Source organism: Aulostomus chinensis, chromosome 16 (genome assembly GCF_037954235.1).
Source record: "Aulostomus chinensis isolate RoL2024-O1b breed Wild chromosome 16, RoL_Achi_v1.0, whole genome shotgun sequence".
Lineage (NCBI taxonomy): Eukaryota > Metazoa > Chordata > Actinopteri > Syngnathiformes > Aulostomidae > Aulostomus > Aulostomus chinensis.
In genome coordinates, this window is record NC_141335.1 from 14651175 (window position 1) to 14672286 (window position 21112).

A 21112-nucleotide genomic window follows, 5' to 3' on the forward strand; every position below is an offset into this window, starting at 1 on the left:
CCATACAAGACTCTTTGTGGGGCAACATTTGAACATTGTCAGTTGTTCTCTCTACAGATGTTAAAATTAAACTGTCAAATCACATGGCATCCATGCTTGTAAATGAAAGATAAACATTCAGTACATGTATTTACAGCTTCAGCACTGCTATTGGTGAGACTTGGCTTTGGTCATACCTGGAATCAACATGCACCTTCAATGATATGATCTCAAGTTCAAACCTGTAATATAGAATACACCTTCACATGCTTGTATTAGATCTCATATACCTACTCCATAGAAAATAAACACACGCAATTCTTGTTTGTAAAGAAAAAATATGCTGTTGTTTTTATCTGGCATTATGAACGTCCTCTGCCTAGTTTGCAAACTCTCAAACAAGCTAGCCACTAACAGGCAGTGTGGCCCTGTTCACATTTGCGTTCACAGTGCTTAATTTATGAGGCTACATTTACAAATGTGATCTCACACCAGTCCAATTCTGATCGGACCACCCAGGAAGCACATTATATGCAGCTGTAGCTTTCATGGTATTGGAAATGACTCCCAGTGAATAGTTTTTCATCTGTTTATTCAAGTTAGAACACCTAGGTGAATTTTATACACTGCTTCCACATTTTTTCAGATTGGGATAGGGTTATATCCTGGTGGGAAACCAACACCATTGCATTCTCAATACTCATTGCCACTTTATTTTTTCATGTAAAAGCAATCTGAGTTAGCCATGGATTATTCCCCAAGTTATATCTGTGTCATGAAATGTTGCAGTGATGGTGACTAGATTTTATTGCAAACCATTTCCTCTGTTGCCTCTGTTACAGTCAATCACATAAAAGTGTATTCCTTTTTTTCTTGATTTTTTTGTGTTCAAGCAGCACGCTAACACTGTCACTCAGTGGGTGTAACCTCACATACTGCACGCACTGTACTGGATCGACCTTTCGTTCCATTTCTATGTCTATTCAGTGTTGGTGGCACACTTTCATGGTGTAGAATAAACACAAAGTCCATAATCTTTTTTTTCATGCAAAAGCATATGCTGGCGGTATGAAAGAGTCAGAAAAATAGGCCATAATCATAAATAACAGTGTAGTATTTTCCAACTTAACTTGGAAAACACTGCCTACCTACTTAAACACCACCTTAGTCAGCTGTATTGGTAGTGTGATCCTTCAGGAAATTGTGCAGATACTTTGCTTTGCACCTGGGCCTGTTAAGAAGGTACTGTGTGGAGAAACATTTAAGTTTCATTGGCCTGTTCAGACTTGCTTCGTTCCTCCCCTGCCATTAGGGCTTGCTTCCCCTCCTTCATCTGTCTTTCTTGTCCATGTGATAGGGTGATATGAGCCAAGGAACTGAGAAGATGAAAGTTTATTTGCAGTCCGGGCCAAGCTCAAAGAACCGAGGCAGAATAAATCGCACTTGTTTTGTTTATCATACTTATGTGATGAGAGAGGCTGAGAGGGAGGAGTGTTGATTCATGGTACAATGGAAGGAAAGGGTGGCTCTGTTTAAACTCGCCCGGAGGCCATGTTGACGCATAGGCCAATTAACATACGTATCATTTCCAGAAGATAAGATTAATGAGGGATTTATCGCCGCCTCAGCAGCTTTTTATAAACTGAGGAAAACAAAAAAAAAAGCTTAATGGGTATTGAAAATATGATAATGCCTTGCTGATTGTCTTGTTTTGTGGGGTATTTATTACTTATAAAACTATCATATCGCAGTGAAAGGAACTTTGTTTTCATCCAAATGTAGCCTGGACAGTTAGACAGATGGCCAAGGGCTTTTCACTAGTTTTAAATGCTCACTGGGACACCAGCCCAGAGCTCCATCTATTTGTCTGGTTGTTTCTGTGCCTGATCGGCTGTTTGTAATCTTTTTCTCTCCTTCACTTTGTCTTTTTAATCGTGGAGTCAAAAACGTAGAAAACACACATGTAAAAGTCACCATCGTGTTTTACTTTACTTTTATCATTGGTCTAAAAAGACCCTTGGTAATCCTTCTGTCGTGTTTAAAGTTTTAGAATTATCAATGAAGTCACAATGTTTTGTAAAAGTCTTGAATGTTAGAGAATGTCAGAAAAATCTGTAATGGTTCCACTAATTACTTTGTATCAAACCAAATATTTATAGTCATTGACATAGTTATTAATTTTGGTTTGGTATATTTTTTCATGGATTTTTTTTTTCAAGTTTCAAATTTACCTCAGAGGCATGGAAACATCATTCAAATGCACTTGATGAAACTGTGGACCTTGCAATTGTTTGACCTTGTTTTTTCACCATAAGCACCAACTGGAGGAGTGTCGCTCTCATACTTTATATGGCAGAGGTATTTTAACTCACTGGCAACCCGTCCAAGGTGTACTCCGCCTCTCGCCCGAAGGCTACTGGGAGAGGCTCCAGCCCCCCGTGACCCTTAACAGGATAAGCGGTAGACATAATGAATGGATGGATGAATGGAAGCACTCAGGTCAGACAGTAGCAACAGTAGTAGTGATTTGAACTCCTCTTCTGGGAGGTTGGCAGCACCATCTCCGAAACATCCATGTTTAGTGTCCACCTGTGACGACACCAGGACTTTTCTGAAAAGTCGATGGATTTTTGTCTGGAAGTACTCAAAGTAGCCATACAAACACGTTGGAGCGCCCTAAGAATTGGCACTTGTTTCTAAGTGGCAGCATGCTGCATACACTCGCTCTTCATTTGGAAACACACGTAAAAAGATGAAGGTGCCCAAAAAATATAGGCACAAACCATAAAATGGCGAACATACTTAATCTTGCTAAGCATCCCCGTACAGTATTCTTGACTGTGTAGCATGTTGTTATTAGCATTAGCTTAAAATATGGCTGTGCTGAGAAATGTTTTGCTATTCACAATTTAAGGAATATTTCATCATTGCCTCAAATAGCATTTGCTACAATCTTGTCCAACTTCTGTTTTTGCTGTTGCACTACACTGTTTTCTTTCTTTGCAGGCACTATTTACTGAAAATTTAAAAAGTTGTCCCTCTTTCGCATAGACTAACAAACTAATACTCCTGAAGGAGGGGTACTAAATCATGAGCTGGGAACAAATACATAAAATTTTGTCTAGTTTTTGCACTCTTCTTGACAGTTTTTTGATCTCGTTTCATAATATGTTTAAAAGAGAAGTCACCCTCTTCCATATTACTATCCCTGCAACTACAACTACTACCTGGTGATAGTAAAAGTAAAGGACTGAGTAGACCACATGTGAGGTTCCTTTTTTGAATCGGAGTGATTCAGTCTGTGGTATGTGTGTCCCATTTGGCTGGCCACAGCCCTTGGAGAGGAGACTTCAATGGTGTTTTTCCAGCTTCTCTGGCATAAGTTCTCCCAGGTGATTGCAGCCAAGCCAAGTGCTGAGAGCTTTTGGCCTCGGCTCCTGCTTCCTTTATTAAAGACGCCTATAGCTGCCAGCTCATTTGTGTCAGTTGCAGTCCAGACAATATCAAATCATTTACAGTTGGATTATAACAAATTGATTTTTGGGGAGGTGAGTTGAGTGTGGAAGGAAAAGGCAGGAGGGCTTAAAGGATAAAGACAGGCGTAGCACTTGAGAACGACTAAAGTAGTTTGACATTCTCCTCACCAGGCCTGCTTTCATTTTATATATAGCAACTCAAAAATATGTGTCGGTTTTTAATAGTAGCCAGAAAGCAACAGGCTGATTTTTCCTTCAGTGCCATCAGTTGCTCGATTGCTCAGGTAACTCTGGAGTTGAGAGGGGAAACTGCAAAGTTCCATGGGGTCAGCAGTCCTGCTAATCACTGTGGCTGTCAAAACTTAAAAAAAGATGTTTGAATCCATTTCTTCCACTTATCCTGTTAAGGGTCGCAGGGGGCTGGAGCCTATCCCAGCATCTTTTGGGTGAGAGGCGGGGTTCACCCTGGACGGGTCACCAGTCCATCACAGGGCCAACACATATAGACAGACAACTTTTCACACTCACAGGATTAACTTAGTCCCCTCTTGCATGTCTTTGGACTGTGGGAAGAAGCTGGAGCACCTGGAGCGAACCCATGCAGAAAGAAAGACCCTATGCTCGAGCCGATGCTCGAACCCAGAACCTTCTTGCTGTGAGGCGACAGTGCTAACCACTGCACCACGTGCCACCCATAATGTTTAAACGCGTCTTCAAAAAACACACACAAACAGATGTTAAAACCTATTTTTTCTATCTTTCTTTTCTCCATATGGCGATTGGAAATGAACACCATATTTCTTTCTAATTGACAGAAATGATAGCTAAAATGGCAAAAAATATTAAAGTTAAAATAAACTCCAGTGTCCCTTTCAAGAACCTAAATAAACTTGTGCTGGTCCATCTTGTCACACATTTAAGGAAGTTGAGCTATAACAAAAATAAGAACTTTAGCTTGTGTCATTGCAGCATTAGAAAACAGGGACCCAGGAAAGTCATCCTACAGAGGAAATAGATTCTGTATGCATGTGTCATTGATCCTTTTCTTGTCCAGTTTGATGAATTACCTTATTCCTTACAAAATAGATGGACACCACGTCATTCTGTCAATTTGTTGCCCCTATTGAATAAGAGCATGGAATATGAAGCTACAAATAACCTATAAATTCTAGTTTATCTTGTGCAACATCTCTATGACTGTACAATTCATTTGAAAACAGTATTTATGTATATTCTTAGTCATCCAGGTCATCATAATTCTCAAGAATAATCAGTTTAGGTCACTGGGTTCTGGAAAAAAGCAACTGAAAACAGGTTTTCTGAGATGTTTTATATTTTTCTGGTATAATTCATTACTTGCTGGAAGCCATATGATGGGAATTGATGACTGGTTTGGCTTGACGTTTACATACGAGTCCTAAACTATAGGACCTTTGCTGATATGTGGCCTGTCTCGGTGGACTTTGTCAGGTCTGAGCTTCTTTTAAACAAAGAGATGAGAGAAGACAAATAAAACTTTGAACTATGTTTCTGTTTTGTCTGTGTCTGGGATCTTGTTTTAAGTTTCTTCAGAATTTTATTATATATTACCTCCTGCCCTTAGTGTGTTAATGCCTTTTGGCTACGGAACATAGAATTCATGTATTCCCTGCTTCACTCTGGGTTCTTACATCAGTACCACAGTGATGTTTGTATTTGATTTATCCTCACTGTTGCTTGTTCTGTTTGTATGTACTGTAGCAGACACCTGTTGTTAGTCCTTAATCATCCGTTACTATCATGGAATACGCACACTGGGAAGGGATTAGCCTACTGTTATGAGAGGCCATTGGAAATACACCCTTGATCATCAGTCACTCAGTTTATTTTGATTTAATATAGACATTGCTTAAGTATAGTTTCAGATCCTCTTTCCTAGCTTTGACATATCCACCTCAGTCCTCTCCTTTTTATCAAAACTGTATACCAGACTTGCTGCAGCAAATGTTGACGTTGTTATTAAAACTGTTATTTCTAATGCCATCTAGATGTCTGGAGCTAATCCCAAGGTGTCAATCCAGTCTTATTTAAAAGAATCAAAATCTAATCCTTCTTAATTATATTTAAATACTTTGTTATTTCACTCTGATCCACACAGATCCTCTTGTCCGCTTTCTCATTTGCAAATTGTGTAATTGTACACAACATTCAGCTGACAAATATGTGAGGCAATTCTGACTCCTTTCACTGGTTCAAATGACAAATATTGGCAATGGCAAGGCAGACACTCTAAACTCCACTTTCATCCTGTTTTGATGATGAATTAATTCAAATAGTATTTTTCTGCCAATTGGTGTCTATACTTTACCCAAGATCATTTTCAAGGTATGACGCCACACTCTGTTTCTGTTTCAACAGATTAACGTCAGTATTTGCACACCATGAGAATGCAAACTATTCAGCTGCAGAGATCTCACCTCAAAAAGTATTCATTCTGACAGCCATAATAATTTGGGACGTTTAAAGATTTAATGGATTTGCACCAACTCAATTGTAGCAAAAAATTAACGTTTTAATATCGCTCAGTGATGATAATTCTGTTCCCATCCTCCTTACTGAAGAAACTGTTTACGTCACATTTACAAGGCAAAGAAAGAGATGGAGAAGCATACAAAAGTTGAATCTCAACTGTGGCTGGTTATATATATTTATGATAGACATTTTAGGATGACAGAGGTACAATTCAGTGTCTTGATCCTTTTTGTGTTTTTTTTTGCAAATGCTAGAGGGTGATTAGAAGTTATTAACTGTAGATCATCGCTTTTACTGGATTTATCATGCAAAAGTTTAGAAAAAGGTTAATTGTTTAAACAATATTATAGTGCTTTTCCCCCAATGTAAAATTCACATTTTTAAGTGTTTATATGACAAAAGCAGCTGTTTCAAAACTACAAATTGACCTAAAATATCTTACACAAAAAAATAGTGAAATTTTGATTTTTTTCATTATTATTTTAAATTATGTGCAAATCCCTTGTTAATATTTGGAACACATGAAATAGTTCACATGGACTTCACATGGGAGACATAGTTTTCCCTTGTGAAACGTGGATTTCCATATGAAATTGTAATGACTGGCGTATACATAACAGGAAACATCCCAAAAGCAGAACTTTCCTTAGCAGTGTGGTAAAAGAGCAGTCCTTTGTTACAAAATCAGTCAAAAGGTAGGTTAACAATATATGAGGGGTAATAGAACACATTAAGTTGAAAATTTGTTGTATTCATGACATTTTATCTCTGTTTATTTTTTTTTTGCATAAATGGATATTATCACACAAAACATATTATAATTTTACATAAATATGGACTTATTGACTGTCACTAAGACTATTTATCTTTTGGCACACATACAAAATCTAGCTGTACTCCACTTTGAAGCTGTATTGCACTGTTGTTGTCTTTACTATGTTATTACAGTAAATGCTGTATATGTATTCTACTATGCTGTTAATGACTAAAAATTAATTCAAACATCTAGTCAAAATATAAAGATGGAGAAAACTTTGAAATTCTGTCAGCCTTTTAATAGCATGCATGTCTGCATACCATTTTTAGTCATGTCTAACAACTAAGCATGTGATTGTAATTTTGCTGGACAGCTGATGTGTGGGTTCTTTTTCAGTGCTTATATCAGCATTGAATGCATCACACAAAAGTCAGACAGACAGAGCAATTAGCATTTTACTTTTCCCATTGCTGTTTACAGGTTCTGGGGTTTAGCTTCCAGATGCATGACGTATTTATGCCTAAGTATTGACAGATGTGTTCAAAGTCACACAAATAAAAATTCAAGATGCACTCTCAGATGGGTTGATATATCCTTTTTTTTTTTTTTTTTTTTTTACTTTGTGTGGGGCAATTCTCTTGGTTCATAAATTGTTTAGAACATTATAAAGCATTATGATCATTTGTTCTTTTGTCTTCTCAGTGGTGTGTCATCTGCCGTGTATAAATGGGGGCAAGTGCAGTGCCAGAGACAAGTGTCAGTGCCCTCCAAACTTTACAGGGAAGTTTTGTCAGATGCTGGTTCAGAACGGACACCAGCAGCAACAGCAGACGTCAGGCAGCTACAGCCAGACTCAGGTCCACTCCACACATACGTTGCCTCTGACCTACAGCAATGGCCAGAGTCCTGGTAAGTGCTGCTGTCACCAATGCCAGTTCTAAAGTGAATGGCTGATTGTGTTTGACCAAAATACAAACTGTAGGTGGAGAAAGTAAGAGAATAAAACTTTCCTTTTATTTCTGATCAGCGAACTTCCTCTTAATGGATGCATGCATCCTTTACTTTAAGTCATGCATTGAAAAGGCTGTCTGAAAGATCAGGAAATGTAAAAAAACTACAGCTATAGATGGAATAGTCGTACGATGCGAAGATGAGTTGTAGTAAATGGGCTAAAACTTACGCAAACCATGACATGCTAACATAAAATGGTAATTTCTGTCATGTGGTCTCTAAGTTGCCGTGTTTTCTTTCATGTGTCAACTAACAACAACTACAACTAAACACAGTTTAGTTTATCACTGTCTCCTGGTTGTGTCAAGTATGGCAAGCCACAATTTTGACATGTACAGTACAAAGATGAACCACTGTGATGATGATATTTAGCTAACAGTTAGCTACACTGACAGCACTCTAACTAGGTGTAAGTCCGTGCTCACCTCACGATTCGATTCAGAGTCACTCAAAAATGATCATTGCATCTTGATATGTTAACATTTTAGCCACTTTTTCGTTGCTAGTTATAGCTATGATGTTATCGTCACCACACCCAATTGGCACAGATAATGCTTTTGAGCACATATTAACAGCATTAGGCAGGTTGGGAGTCAGACTAATTATTGACTGATGCAACACTAAATCCAATGAGCGATTTCACATTCATCCTCTTTCTTACTACAATTTACATAATGCAACCAAATAGTGTATTTAACTTGAGCCTCCCTGCCTTATGAATGTCATAGTCCTCACGTCCCATTTACGCTGCAGGCTTTTTATTATAACTGTAGCCTCCACTCGCATGGCATCTATGTGACATTATCTTCAAAGACATGTTAAAGTATAGACCAGGCAACTCATATTTCCATGATGGATTAGCTTATCTGTTGTTACGTTTGACATGTAAAATCAGCTGTGCCATGTATCTTTCCTTTGTACCTTCAGTATTCAGCCCCAGCATTGTCAACATCCACATCAAGCATCCTCCAGAGGCTTCAGTCCAGGTCCACCAGGTGTCTCAGCTAGACAACTACCACAACAACGGACAACAGCTGAAAGGTTCCCATTCGGGCTCCTCTTCCTCCAGTAGCACCAGCTACTCCTTCCATCACACAGAGAGCAGCCAGAAGATCCAGCACCATGGCTACAACATAGCCTACCCAGGCCAGCATGGCTACCAGGTTCCTCAGTACCAGCCTGTCACCTCCAAGAACACTTTGGGCCGCTGCTTCCAGGAGACTGCAGGGAGTCAGGTATGCTGTCAGAAAGAAGTCTTTGACCAAAATATACAAAAACCAGGGAAAATTTAAAACAGGATTTTGCATCTTTTTGCAACCACCAAATGTTTGCAGAAACACAAAAAGAAAATATAATCTACAAAAAAAAAAACACAAATGTAGAATGCAGCTCTACTGTAACTGCAAAGGAAATAGCCACTCTGCTTCTTTTTGCTTGGATTTAAATGAGCTTATATTCCTTTCTATGCAAATGAGCTTAATTGCAAACATAGTCAACTCAGAAACACTTGTACCAGCAGGAGTGGAAATACTAGTGCTTTCAGAGACTGGCGGGAGGTTGCACTAGTGCCTTCTCTGGTCAGTAGGGGCTACTGTTTGGATGGAGGACCTGGGGGGAGTAGCATTATCTTTCCATGTGCTGCATCCTCCTGGTAGAACTCCTCACTGTTGCTCAATGGCAATTTGACATGTAACAGAAGTATGAGGTGGTAGACTCTTCGACCCTTCAGTTATCCTGCAGTCAGCTCAAGGCTGCAGCACAGATATTTTGATAAAACTGCAAGGCGTGCTTTAAATATCATCCACCATTACAAATGAACCACACACACCCCTATACAACTACACTGTGTACTCTCATATTCTGCTTCTTTATGTGGAAGACATCAGATCACTGAAGCATATTGATCCTGTCAGTCCAACAAAAATATTCATTGCTTGTCATGAAATTGTCATGCATTCTGATTATATGTTTTACAACCACATTTCAAGTTAGGATGTCGGCTATGGCAATATCACTTACAGTGGAACTGTGCCTATAATGTGATGATATTAATGCTGTCCTTAAAAAGAGTTAAACTAACAAAAACAAACAAAAACAAACAGTATACACATGAATTGCAGATGCAGTTTTACCTGCTCATAGTCTGCAGCATCCAACCAATAATTTGATCTTCTTTAGAGGGAGATTCTTCCCTTGTTTTCATGCATCACTGTCATGGGCTCAGCTGTTTCAAAGTTATAAACATTTATGAGACCAGTGATGTAACTGGCAGAGAATCATCGCAGCTAAGACCTTTTGATTTCTTCTTGTTGTTGCATGAATAGAGGGGCCCTAGTCATAACTTCTAGTCATGCATTTATAATTCTTATGTCTTCTGAGTATTTTTTGGCTACAGCTCAGGCAACGTGTGTTTTTACAGGCATAGTTCTCATTTGTCAGAGGCTTGGTGGAGAAGTTTACTTGTTCTTGGATTCTTGTGACTTGAAATGTCTTATAATTCCGAGTCAATCCTTCAGTGTAGGAAACTTTTGTGTACAGCAGTGCAGCACACTACTGGAGATGTTTCGCCGATTGCCATTTAATTAAGTGCAGTGAATAAATTCTGCTAGTATATAAGTTATATGTGACATAATGATAATACCAGTGATGACTGTAGACTTCAACCACAAATATTTCTGGGACCAGTACACTAAATTTTAGAACGGCATTATCATACAGGAATGCACATTGAGTGAGTTTATTTTGTTTTGATTTTTATTAACATTTCAACTATAATTATGTTTAAATTTCCATCTTTTGATCAGAATTATATTCTCTTTTAACATTCCCTTTTTCAAAGAAATTCTTTCAACAGGTTGTCTGATTGGTGTGTTTATTATTATTATTATTATTATTATTATTATTATTATTATTACTAGTGTGAACATTTGCTTTCTTACATATGAAAAAACTGTTATCACTCTTATCTCTGGACTAAAAAAGGCTGAAGAGCTAAGCTAAAGATCTGGTTGGCCTGGATTAATGCACTTATTGGAAGCATACAGCCTGGACAAGGCCAGGGAAATTGACAAATTTATAGTGGCACCTCTAAAACAGTACAAGTTCAGACTAGATAGCTGGAATAGATATCAAGTCCAGGAGAGGAATGACGAACAGATTTACTGTCTTACTCTAAAAGATGTCAAGTTTAAGCGAAGGTGATAAATTACTATAATAAGGACCTGGCCTTCTCTTTTGCTGTGCAGTTATTGCTGTAAAGATAGGGTATGACAAGGTAGGAGAAGAAGGTAGGCGAAAAGTGTGTGTTCTTTTTTGTGTATTTGTTTGTGTTTGAATCAGGGTTGAATGTGGGTATCAGATATAAATAGAACAGACAAAAGTCCATGGTTTTGATATTCTTTGCTTCGGTCTCTCTTTGCTCTCTTTGGTCTCTCGCTGTCAGTGTGGCAAAGCTTTGCCGGGCCTTGTTAAGCAAGAACAATGCTGCGGGACCATCGGGACATCATGGGGGTTCCACAAATGTCAGAAGTGTCCGAAGAACCCATGTGAGTACTCCTGAATGATTTGTGTCAGTGAAGATTCTCTGTCATCCATAAGAGATACATTCAGAGATAGATTCATTTTTCCTGAAACTTTTTTTTTTTTTTCCTGGTGTCACTCTTATCATATTGTATTAATCTGATGTAATGAAAGTCAAGCTGATCCGGACCAATTGTTGATGACATCAAAAAATACAGGAGAAGCAAATGCTTTGTTGCGATTTGTACCAGCAAAACAGTATGGGACGTAATGACAGCAGGTAGCTCAAATGTTTATGGAACAGCTCGGGTGACACATAATGTTGTACACAAACATGTTAAAGATCACAACTAAAACATCACAAGTGAAAAATGATAACAGTGGATTGTTGGATGTGGACAGAAACAACTGGTAATGAAGAAAATCCATTTAAATACTATGCCCAAATAATCAAAAAATCCAGTTGATGCAGGCTTCTGCTTTATTTCAGTGGGAATGCACATCGAGCCAGTGGTTTGTTCTTTCCTCTGTTACTCAGGAATGGAAGGGGCATGAGTTCAGGTTTTTTTTTTTCCATTTTTGTGAAACATTCTCTTGTGCCATGGAGACACTGGTAGCTGGTAGATAAATTGGCTTTATTAGTCAAACAAACATGGCCTTGTTTCCAGTTGAACTAAATATCAATCTGCTTTCAGGTATTTGGGTACCACCTCCCAACTGGTTCCTTTGTCCACCTACAGCAGGGCCAAGCATTCTACCAGTAGAGATTAACTAGAGTTTGACTTGTCTGGGGCACCTCTCAGTTTTCTCTGCCCTTTTACTGCATCCTTGCACCACAAGCAAGTGTAGAAGCTACAGACCCACCAATGACGTCATTCAATTGTCAGATTAGCTTTAATGAGAGAACATACAAACAAATCTGGCTAATAATGTAATTTAAAGCTTTGTACATAGTGAGATGAAAACCAGCCTGTAAGAGTTGATGGTGTTTGACCCCATGGAAGTTGGTGACTGAAGGACAGGGGCCTAATTCAGAACCATTGTGTAGACAGAGAGGAAGGCAAATGCTACTTTCTAAGCAAATTTGGGATTTATAAAACAAAACTTTTATGGAAAGGGCGTAGACCTCCACTTATAATGATGTGTCTCACTTTTGTGACACCATGCCATTACAGTAAGTTATAATGTTCTATAAACACTGTTGCAATAGAAAATGAGAAATCTTATAAATAAAAGCCTGCTCAACCATTGTTTCTTGCTGTTACTGCCACCGGAATAGAGAAGAGTATTTTTGTTCCAGGGCTGTATAAAATTATCATAATCATACTAAAGAATTACTGAACACAAAGTCAATAGTCTATAATGATATTTTCCAGTGTCAGTGGCATCACCCAGTACCATTTTTGTTCAATGTTGTTTTAGTGTGTCTGCCTCTATTGTCATTTGCCCCAGAGACGTCACATCAGTCGCCACACACTCTTTACAACCTGTACATGGATTTTGTAGCATAAATCATTTTCAACCATCAAACTTGTTTATGTTTAAATGTCATCAGGACAACATTGATTGATGGAGTCTTGTTGTTAAGATGTGACGTTGTCAATCTGATTGGTGTCAACGGTGCAGTGAAACTCAAGTATAATATCGTTTTCTGGCTCTTTCCCGTGGTCGCTGCTGTGATTAATTGTGAGGAATCACTGATCAGCTGGCTTGTGTCATTCATTCATTATCTATGAGCTGGTTTGCATTGAGCATTGTGACTGTTTGAGGGTGTTTCAAAGGCAGGAAATACAAATTTATCGAGTGATTCAGGCCATAACAGCAAACAAGATTTGAAAATACACACAAATAGTCTCAACCAGAGATACCTGAAGTGTCTCTGAGAGCCTCATCAGAAGAGGTGTATTACCTCTCTGGGCTACTTAAGTCCACACTGGTCTGACTGATGTTGCCCTCCCGGAAAATTATCAGTATAAAATGGCATTCATCCATACAGTCAATTTAACAAGCAGGCTGCCCTGAGGCAAAATAACTCTGACCCAGCCCATGTTCTACATGATGAGTATCAGCCAGTGCCCCCTTGGAGGATGCCCTCCAAGTGCCCTAAATGAAATATTCCTGGGTAAATAAATCCTTTAAATAGGGGCAAATAAGGAAAAGGTGAGCCAAAATGGGAATTGGTTATAACCTCTTTGTGCAAATCTTTACTTTATGTTTTCTCCTGGTGCGCTTTCATAGGAAAATTGTTTTTTTATACTGTTGTGCATTTTGTGTGTAGCATGTCCATGCATTTTCTATACTGCTTATCCATTTAGGGTTGTGTTTGTGTGTGTGTGTGTGTGTGTGTGTGTGTGAGTCTGTCTGTGGGGAGGAGGGGGTGGAGCCCATTCCAGCTGAAATCGGGCAAGAGGTGGGGTTCACCCTGGATGGGTCACCAGTCTGTCGCAGGGCCATCAGGAGCAATTAGGGGTTCAGTATCTTGGTCAACGATACTTTAAAATGGTCACCGGGGAAAGTGAGGATTGAACCAGCGACTTTTAAGTTGCTAGACAGCCACTCTACCTCTGAGCCATGTCGCCCTTTGTTTGTAGAATGTACAACAGCCAATTTCCAACACTGTGGGACAATTAAGTGAACCTTGACCTTTTCACTGTCTCACTTTAATTATCTATCTCTGCCGATTTGGTACTTTTGGTAAAGGCCACATTTTCATGTACTCAAGTTTTCCAATAGTCACTTAAGCCACAATAAAACATATTCCGGCAGCTATCAAAGTTTTGTGTGATCCAGTGAGGATTCTAGAGAACTGTATGCTTTAACAACAAATAAAATTGCAGATGAGAATTTAATGTCCAGTAATTCAAATTATAGGCACATTGACCACCCCTGTGTGTGGGGCTACATTTTCAAGCCCTGACCATCACAGTCCAGACACATATTAAGTTTGACTGGATGTGTACTGTAGGTGGCCGGTGGTTGCCTTAAGGTAAGAGAAACTGCAGATCAGACTGTTGTTGCACTGAGCACCTTGTAGGTGTGAATCTGATCAGGATGCTCTAGCAAAAGAGAGCAACACTCTCAGGAAGATTCTGCTGAATAAATCAAGGTTAAAGAATGGGATTTACAATTTATGCAAATGATCATTAAAAAAGCTGGAAAGTGAATTAGCTTTAACTTTGCCCTCTCTTGTTTCTTTGATTCTCTCCATTCTCAACAGCTATCCCTCTGATAGACTGTCCTCAGGGTTACAAGAGAATCAACAGCAGCCATTGCCAAGGTAAGAGTATTCGCTTCATTTTGAATCAAACATGATGTTATTGATGTAAAAATGTGTTTTAATATTTTTGTATACTACTGTACTGATATGTGACTGCCAAACCTCAGCGGTTCAAAGGACAGTATTTCTACTTTCTTGAAGCTTAATGGCTTTCTTCAGGAATTGTGGAGAAGAAGATGGTTTTCACAGTGCCAGACCAATAATGGCACTGGTCCAGTACTAGGTTTATGCTGGTGGAAACCTGGTAACATGGAAGTCGAGGAACAAGAAATTGCTGGAGTTCAGTCAGTCAGCAGATGAACCCGTGAGAAAGCTTGGGTGGAACTGACTACATCTAAGATTTATTACAGATTCACTGCAATCTGATTGAGAAATTGGGAGTTACAAAAGTTTCCACAGTATTCCCACTGCCCTATGGGCTACAAACACACATGCAATCTAAATGAGATATCTGTATGTAGGTTTTATATTAATGTGAATGGAAATTTAAACTACTGTCATGTTCATCAAAGGGACATTTTTGGTTCATTTCTTGACTGATGACATTCTAAAGAGCCAGACATGGCAGCACCAGTCCTCTACAAGAAGTTAAGAGAGAGGGTATTGACTGGCCAGAAGTGCTTCTTTCGGTTCAGCCATATTTGGACTTGAGATGTATGAAATGCATTGGAGAGGAATGGACAAAATGAGGATCCATTCAAGGGATTAATTCACCAATCTGACTTTGGAACACATAAAAACACTGGCACTCGTTAACAATAACTAGCAAATCCACGAGCTATGCATTAGGGCCAACATGGACGAAAAGAACCATGCTAACCATTTTCAAGGAGGTGGCTTCTGACACTAGCTGTCATGAATGCCATGAATCAGAAATATTTAGTCGGAAGAGCTACTGCATGCTTGAGTTTCCAGAGCAGGCAGCGAAGAGTGAAGTGAAGAAGCATTCCTAATGGAAGAATTATTTTACATGAAATAATAAGATTGAATACGCCTTCTCTATCCTAAATTGCTTAAAGAGGGATAAACTATGATGACGATGGAAAGCCCCAGTGCAGCTACTAAATGGTTCTAGATGTAAGATTATTCACTGATTTCCAAGGTGGAGAATGAGATTGTGGGAAAAAGAAGTGAACCACGATGAAATGTACTTACTCAGAGCGCCAATAGAGGGCGCTGGATTCACCTTTGAAAAGCACTCAGTTGCATGTTATCCACAATGTTGGCCAGCTGTGTTTGGAAGCTGAGGGGCTCAGACAGGAGTATGAGCTGCCAGATCTTCTTGTGTGTGTGTGACTGTGACTGTGACTCTGTGTGTGTGTGTGTGTGTGTGTGTGTGTGACTGTGACTGTGACTCGTGTGTGTGTGAGTGTGTGTGTGTGTGTGTGTGCGCGCGCTCAACCCAAGGCTTGGCTACAATTCACCACATCCTTTTCTTCTTATTTATTGTTGTATCATTTTTCTTACCGCCCCATCCTTTTTACACTATTGGACACAATGTCCACTTGGATCTTCCTTTTGTTATGGTTGGGCTTTTTTTTTTAAATGCATGCTTGATTCTGTAGGTTATGGTGGTACATTTAGAGCTTTTTCATTTTGTAAAGGATGAATTTCTGTTTTTTTTTCTGTGATGGTTTTTGTGCACAATCATAACTTCAAAAGCCTATTCAAAGCAGTTCCTGTTGTGAAGTCAAGTAGAATGAATTACCAGTCACTCAATGAAGACAGATGTGTGTATCTCATGTCAGAGCATTTTCCTACTTGCAATCAATGTGGTGATTTTTTTTTAATGATATAGAATGTATTGATTTCAGCATGGAAATAGTTTTGCCTTTGAATGAATTTTCTTAATAATTTCAGACAATTTGTTTAAATGTGAGAGGATTATAACAATATCCACCCATCCATCCATTTTCTCCCACTTATCCTGTTAAGGGTCACTGGGAGGCTGGAGCCTATCCCAGCTGCCTTTGGCATGAGGCGGGGTTCACCCTGGATGGGTCGCCAGTCCATCGCAGGGCCAACACATATAGACAGACAACCATTCACACCCACATCCATGCCTATGGTCAATTTAGAGTATCGGATTAACCTAATCCCCTCTTGCATGTCTGTGGACTGTGGGAGGAAACCAGAGTACCAGAGAGAACACACGCAGGCACAGGGAGAACATGCAAACTTCATACCGAAAGAACCTGCGTCCGAGCCAGGGCTAGAACACTGAACTTTTTTGCTGTGAGGCGACAGCGCTAACCATTACACCACCGTGCCACCCGATTATAACAGTATATCCTATTTGAACATAATGTTAAAATTCCAATGATGTAGATTACTCATTTCAGTTAAGCATATAAAATGGGATATAATTTGTTTAATTTCAGCAAGCCCACTGCAGTGACCTTTTAACCCTGCCGTTCCAGCAACTAGATCTTCAGTCCAGCACAGCTTACATAGGTTGTGTTCTGGAACATGAGTTTATGGTTAATGGCTAATGTCAAACTCAGTTCTAATTGGCTGGTATGTGTGCGTGTGTGTGTGTGTGTGTGTGTGTGTGTGTGTGTGTGTGTGTGTGTGTGTGTGTGTGTCTCTGTCTGTTGGGCCCTTCCCTCTTTCTAGCATGCAAATTACAGCTGAAACACTATGTGGACACTTTTATAATGGTGGGGAAACTCCTGGAGTCAGTAAACAGCATATTAAAACCTAGTGGCTTGTGATAAACTAAAAAACTATAAACTGGATGTCATGGTGGGATACAGACATGAGTCACGGTCTGGAACATGAGCCAAGTGTGTTCTCACTGAAGGAATTTGAAATTATTGAACTCAACAATTCGCAGCTGACTTTCACAGCATCAAAGTGAGTTGGATAGGTGAAAAAACCCATTGTGCTACATTTGACATGCCAGAGGCCAGGCTAGAGGGAGGATAATGTTGGCAAACACTTTAGTCCAGATGGAAACACCACAACATGACTGGACGGATTGGTGCATCATTCCCTATATAGCTGAGGTGCTGTCTGAATGATTTTGCTGATGTCCCACCATTTTTCTCGTATTCCAATTTGCATCCATTACAAGGCTTATGGCCAAATATCTGATGTTAGCAGGATATCATGTTAGACTAGTGTTGGCCTGATAATGAACTGCTATTGTACTGTAGTACAGCTTCAAAGAGCTGGTATGACTAGACTTTTCTGTCTTCCTCATCCACAATTTCATTCAGGCACTGGCAAAATATGTAAGACTACCAATTGCTACTTTTTAATATAAACATATACACTGATGTTTTTTCATTATGCAGTGTAAAGGATAAAGCTGGAATGTTTCTGTATTTTTCTTATTGCCAGCATTTCCCATGAGAAGGCCAAAAAATCTAAACCTAATTCTAATTAAAAATACATCATTATGTCCAAATCTCAACAAATATGTAGTGTAATTAAGATAAAGGACTCAGAAATAGGCCCTTGCGTCTGGAAACTATTATTTATGACTGTATCCGTCAGCAAATCTCAATCAAACGAGAAGAAAAAGGGGACATTTTAGGGACTATTTTCCATGGACGTAAACATAAAATCTTGTTATAGTCCTGATATTAATTGCTCTTCTATTCATTCACAGATGTAGATGAGTGCCAGCTACAGGGGGTGTGTCCAAATGGAAACTGTCTGAACTCCATGGGCAGCTATAGGTGCATGTGTAACGCTGGCTTCATCCCTGATCCCACACTCACCACATGTATATGTAAGTCCTACAGTGTTCTCTCGTCATTTTCTAATTCATGATTAGCCAAACATAGAACACAGAACATTGCAGTCTGAGACTGAGCAGATCCTTTTTCAGATGTGAATGCCCTACATTTGCATGCTGCTGTCTGACATGCAGATTTGCTCATCTAAAAGCTTTCCATTAGTTTTATATGACAGAAGTAACATAAAGTACCATTATTTCCTGCTTTAAAGTGCAAGCATTGAATGAAAGCATGGTGTTTATCGTAAAACCACTGTCACTGTCAAGCATGAACTGCAAAGCAGACCATTTATTCACATCCAATATTTGACTTGTGTGTTACATCGAAGGAACAAGGAGATGAAGTTAGGTGATGAGTCTGGAAGATGATTGACGTGAAGCATTCGTCTTCATGAACTTCATGCACCCGCGTTTTACAGTGCTGCAGATGTGTTTGTGAGAATGTGAGACCTCAAGTGTTTGTCTGGTTCACTTCTACCTCATGGCCAATGAAATCAAAGTTCATTTGTATCATGTCTAGATCAATCGGGGAGCAGTGGAACACACACAAACACTCACTCACACACACACACACACACACACATACACACACACATGCACACACACAGAGCACATAGCTTAACAGTGACTGAAAAAAAAAAAGAGTATTACATGAAAAGACCAATGACTTAGTGGCATCTTGAATCCTTCACATGGTTTCCTTCAGTGTCTGAATGCAGTTTAAAAGGATTAGAGCTGAAGTTCACATACTGGAACCAAATCTGATATGAGTCATTGCAGCTCTTGCAATGTATAATAGACTGATCCATCCATCTTTTCAAGGGCTGCATGAATTTTAAAAAACTATCTAATTGTGATTAATTTGACTGATAATTGTCATTGCGATTTGGGATATGAGAGGAAATGCTAATAGACTTATTCTCTTTTTATTGAAAACCTCATTGAAATGATAATGGTGTGATTTTTGAGAGAATCTAAATCACACAAAGATGTTTTCTTAAGTTTGTAAAAGATGATTTCTTAGTACATCTGCACATCTCTGTAGCGTCACAAAATTTAATTTAAAGTGGAATTTTTACATGCGGTTAGTCTTTTTCATGAATGTGTGTGATTTGAAAATTATAGGAGCCCATAATCGTGCAGCCCTCATTTTTTTTGGTGTTATTTTCGTGGTGCATAGTGACAGGTATACAATCCCGTTTACTGAAATATGGCAAAGATATCCCACTCCTCTCTCCAAATGACTCATGGTTGGCTGAACTGTGAAAACATATCTAACCAATTGAGTCATTGCACAGACACAAGTGCACTGTCAATGTTTATGACACTTTCAGCTGTCACGAACAAGCAAGTGGAGACAAACTGACATGATGACAACTATGCTGTCTGTGTTCCACGATAGTTGTTGATTTGCAAGTCTTTGGCACTATACTTCATCATGTCTGCTAGAATGCCAACCTGACTGTCCTCACCCTTCAAACACTAATGGCTCCGCAGAATTTGTTTTCAAGTCTAGCTGCAGTTAACTCTCTGGGCTTGGAATTGAGTTTCTGGTGCATGCACGTAAATCCAGGACACACAATGTGGAAAACTCTGCACTGCAATTTGTACTACGACTGAGAAATAAAAGAAGAAAACACCACAATCAACTGTTAGATACGGATCAGCTGGCATGAAGCTTATGCACCTCCGTGATGTCATAGTTGTTGTCCAATGCATAACCTTCTTGTTCTGGGGCAGCTTGACTTGAATGATTGAGGATGTCAGATCTCTATTTCCCCAGCCACTTGAATGAAATAAACAAGACAAGATTTTTTTTATGTGTTGTTTGACAAAATCTAGTGGCAAAAGTGACCCAGATGGTCATAAAGTACACAAAATATATGACACTAGTAATTGTGTGAAGATTTTTTAAAAACCCTCTCTTCTTCTTCTGATTAAGATATCTTAAAGGGGCAGGGGGAGGAGCTTTTCTGGCACTTGGAATGATCCAACCATTGCTTCAATTGAATGCTCACGGAGTCTGTGAGTCTTGGGTTTTGAATTATGTTCAGGAGGTTTTCTTTTTGGTATATTCTATCCACTTTTACTTAAAACATGATCCGAGAGTGACTACCTCATGAAAAACATTCCCTTAGTATGAGGCTGCAACCTTCATGCTGTTCCTTTGGCAAATCTAGTTTGCAGCATTATTTTTTTTTTGTCTCTCAAACCACAGGAACATTTTCCTCATTCTCTCACAGTCCTTTGAGTGCAGTTTGGCAAAGTGCAGGTTGCTGTCACCTGGAGCAGCTTCAGCTACTCGGTCTGTCATAGAGGCTAGACTGGCAGAGTGTTACAGGGATAGCTTTCCTTCTGGCAGGTTGCGGACCAACCCTGCAGCAAGTGGCCTGACCAAGCTTCTCTTCGCTTATTTACTCATTTTGGCCAAATAGCAGACAGTAGGAAAAGTCTTGGTGGTTTCAGAGATCTTTAATTTCAAAATAATGGTGTTTACTTTGCTCCTGGGAGCTTTAAATGTGGTGACATTTTTATATACATATGGCTATACCTTGATAAAATTTCATTCTGGAGTTTCTTCCATGTCAAGCTTCTTTTTTTTAACTTTTACATCATAAACGATGGACCATGATAAAGTGATGGTTATTTGTAGTTTTGGAGATAAGTATTCACACCTATGTATATTATGATGACATCTCACTGATTATGATTAAAAGAATCAGGAAAGTATTGCTCAACATTCAGGCAAAAGTTCTCATTTGCTTTTTCAGCACATGTATTGCTCAGTTTAGCAGGAAAAAGTATAGAATACATGCCTCCTGACACATCTAATGGTC

The 21112-nt window shown here is 39.1% G+C and overlaps 1 protein-coding gene across 5 annotated transcripts in view; it reads left to right on the forward strand.

Moving 5' to 3' along the window:
* Positions 1–21112, forward strand: part of ltbp1 (latent transforming growth factor beta binding protein 1) — a 133864-nt gene that overhangs the window by 63912 nt on the left and 48840 nt on the right. For all 5 annotated transcript variants that reach the window (XM_086179748.1, XM_086179749.1, XM_086179750.1 and 2 more), the window contains 5 exons: positions 7426–7632; positions 8662–8969; positions 11177–11279; positions 14471–14530; positions 18147–18269. In XM_086179748.1, the coding sequence (XP_086035874.1) occupies positions 7426–7632; positions 8662–8969; positions 11177–11279; positions 14471–14530; positions 18147–18269 (801 nt within the window). The remainder of the gene's footprint in view (positions 1–7425; positions 7633–8661; positions 8970–11176; positions 11280–14470; positions 14531–18146; positions 18270–21112) is intronic.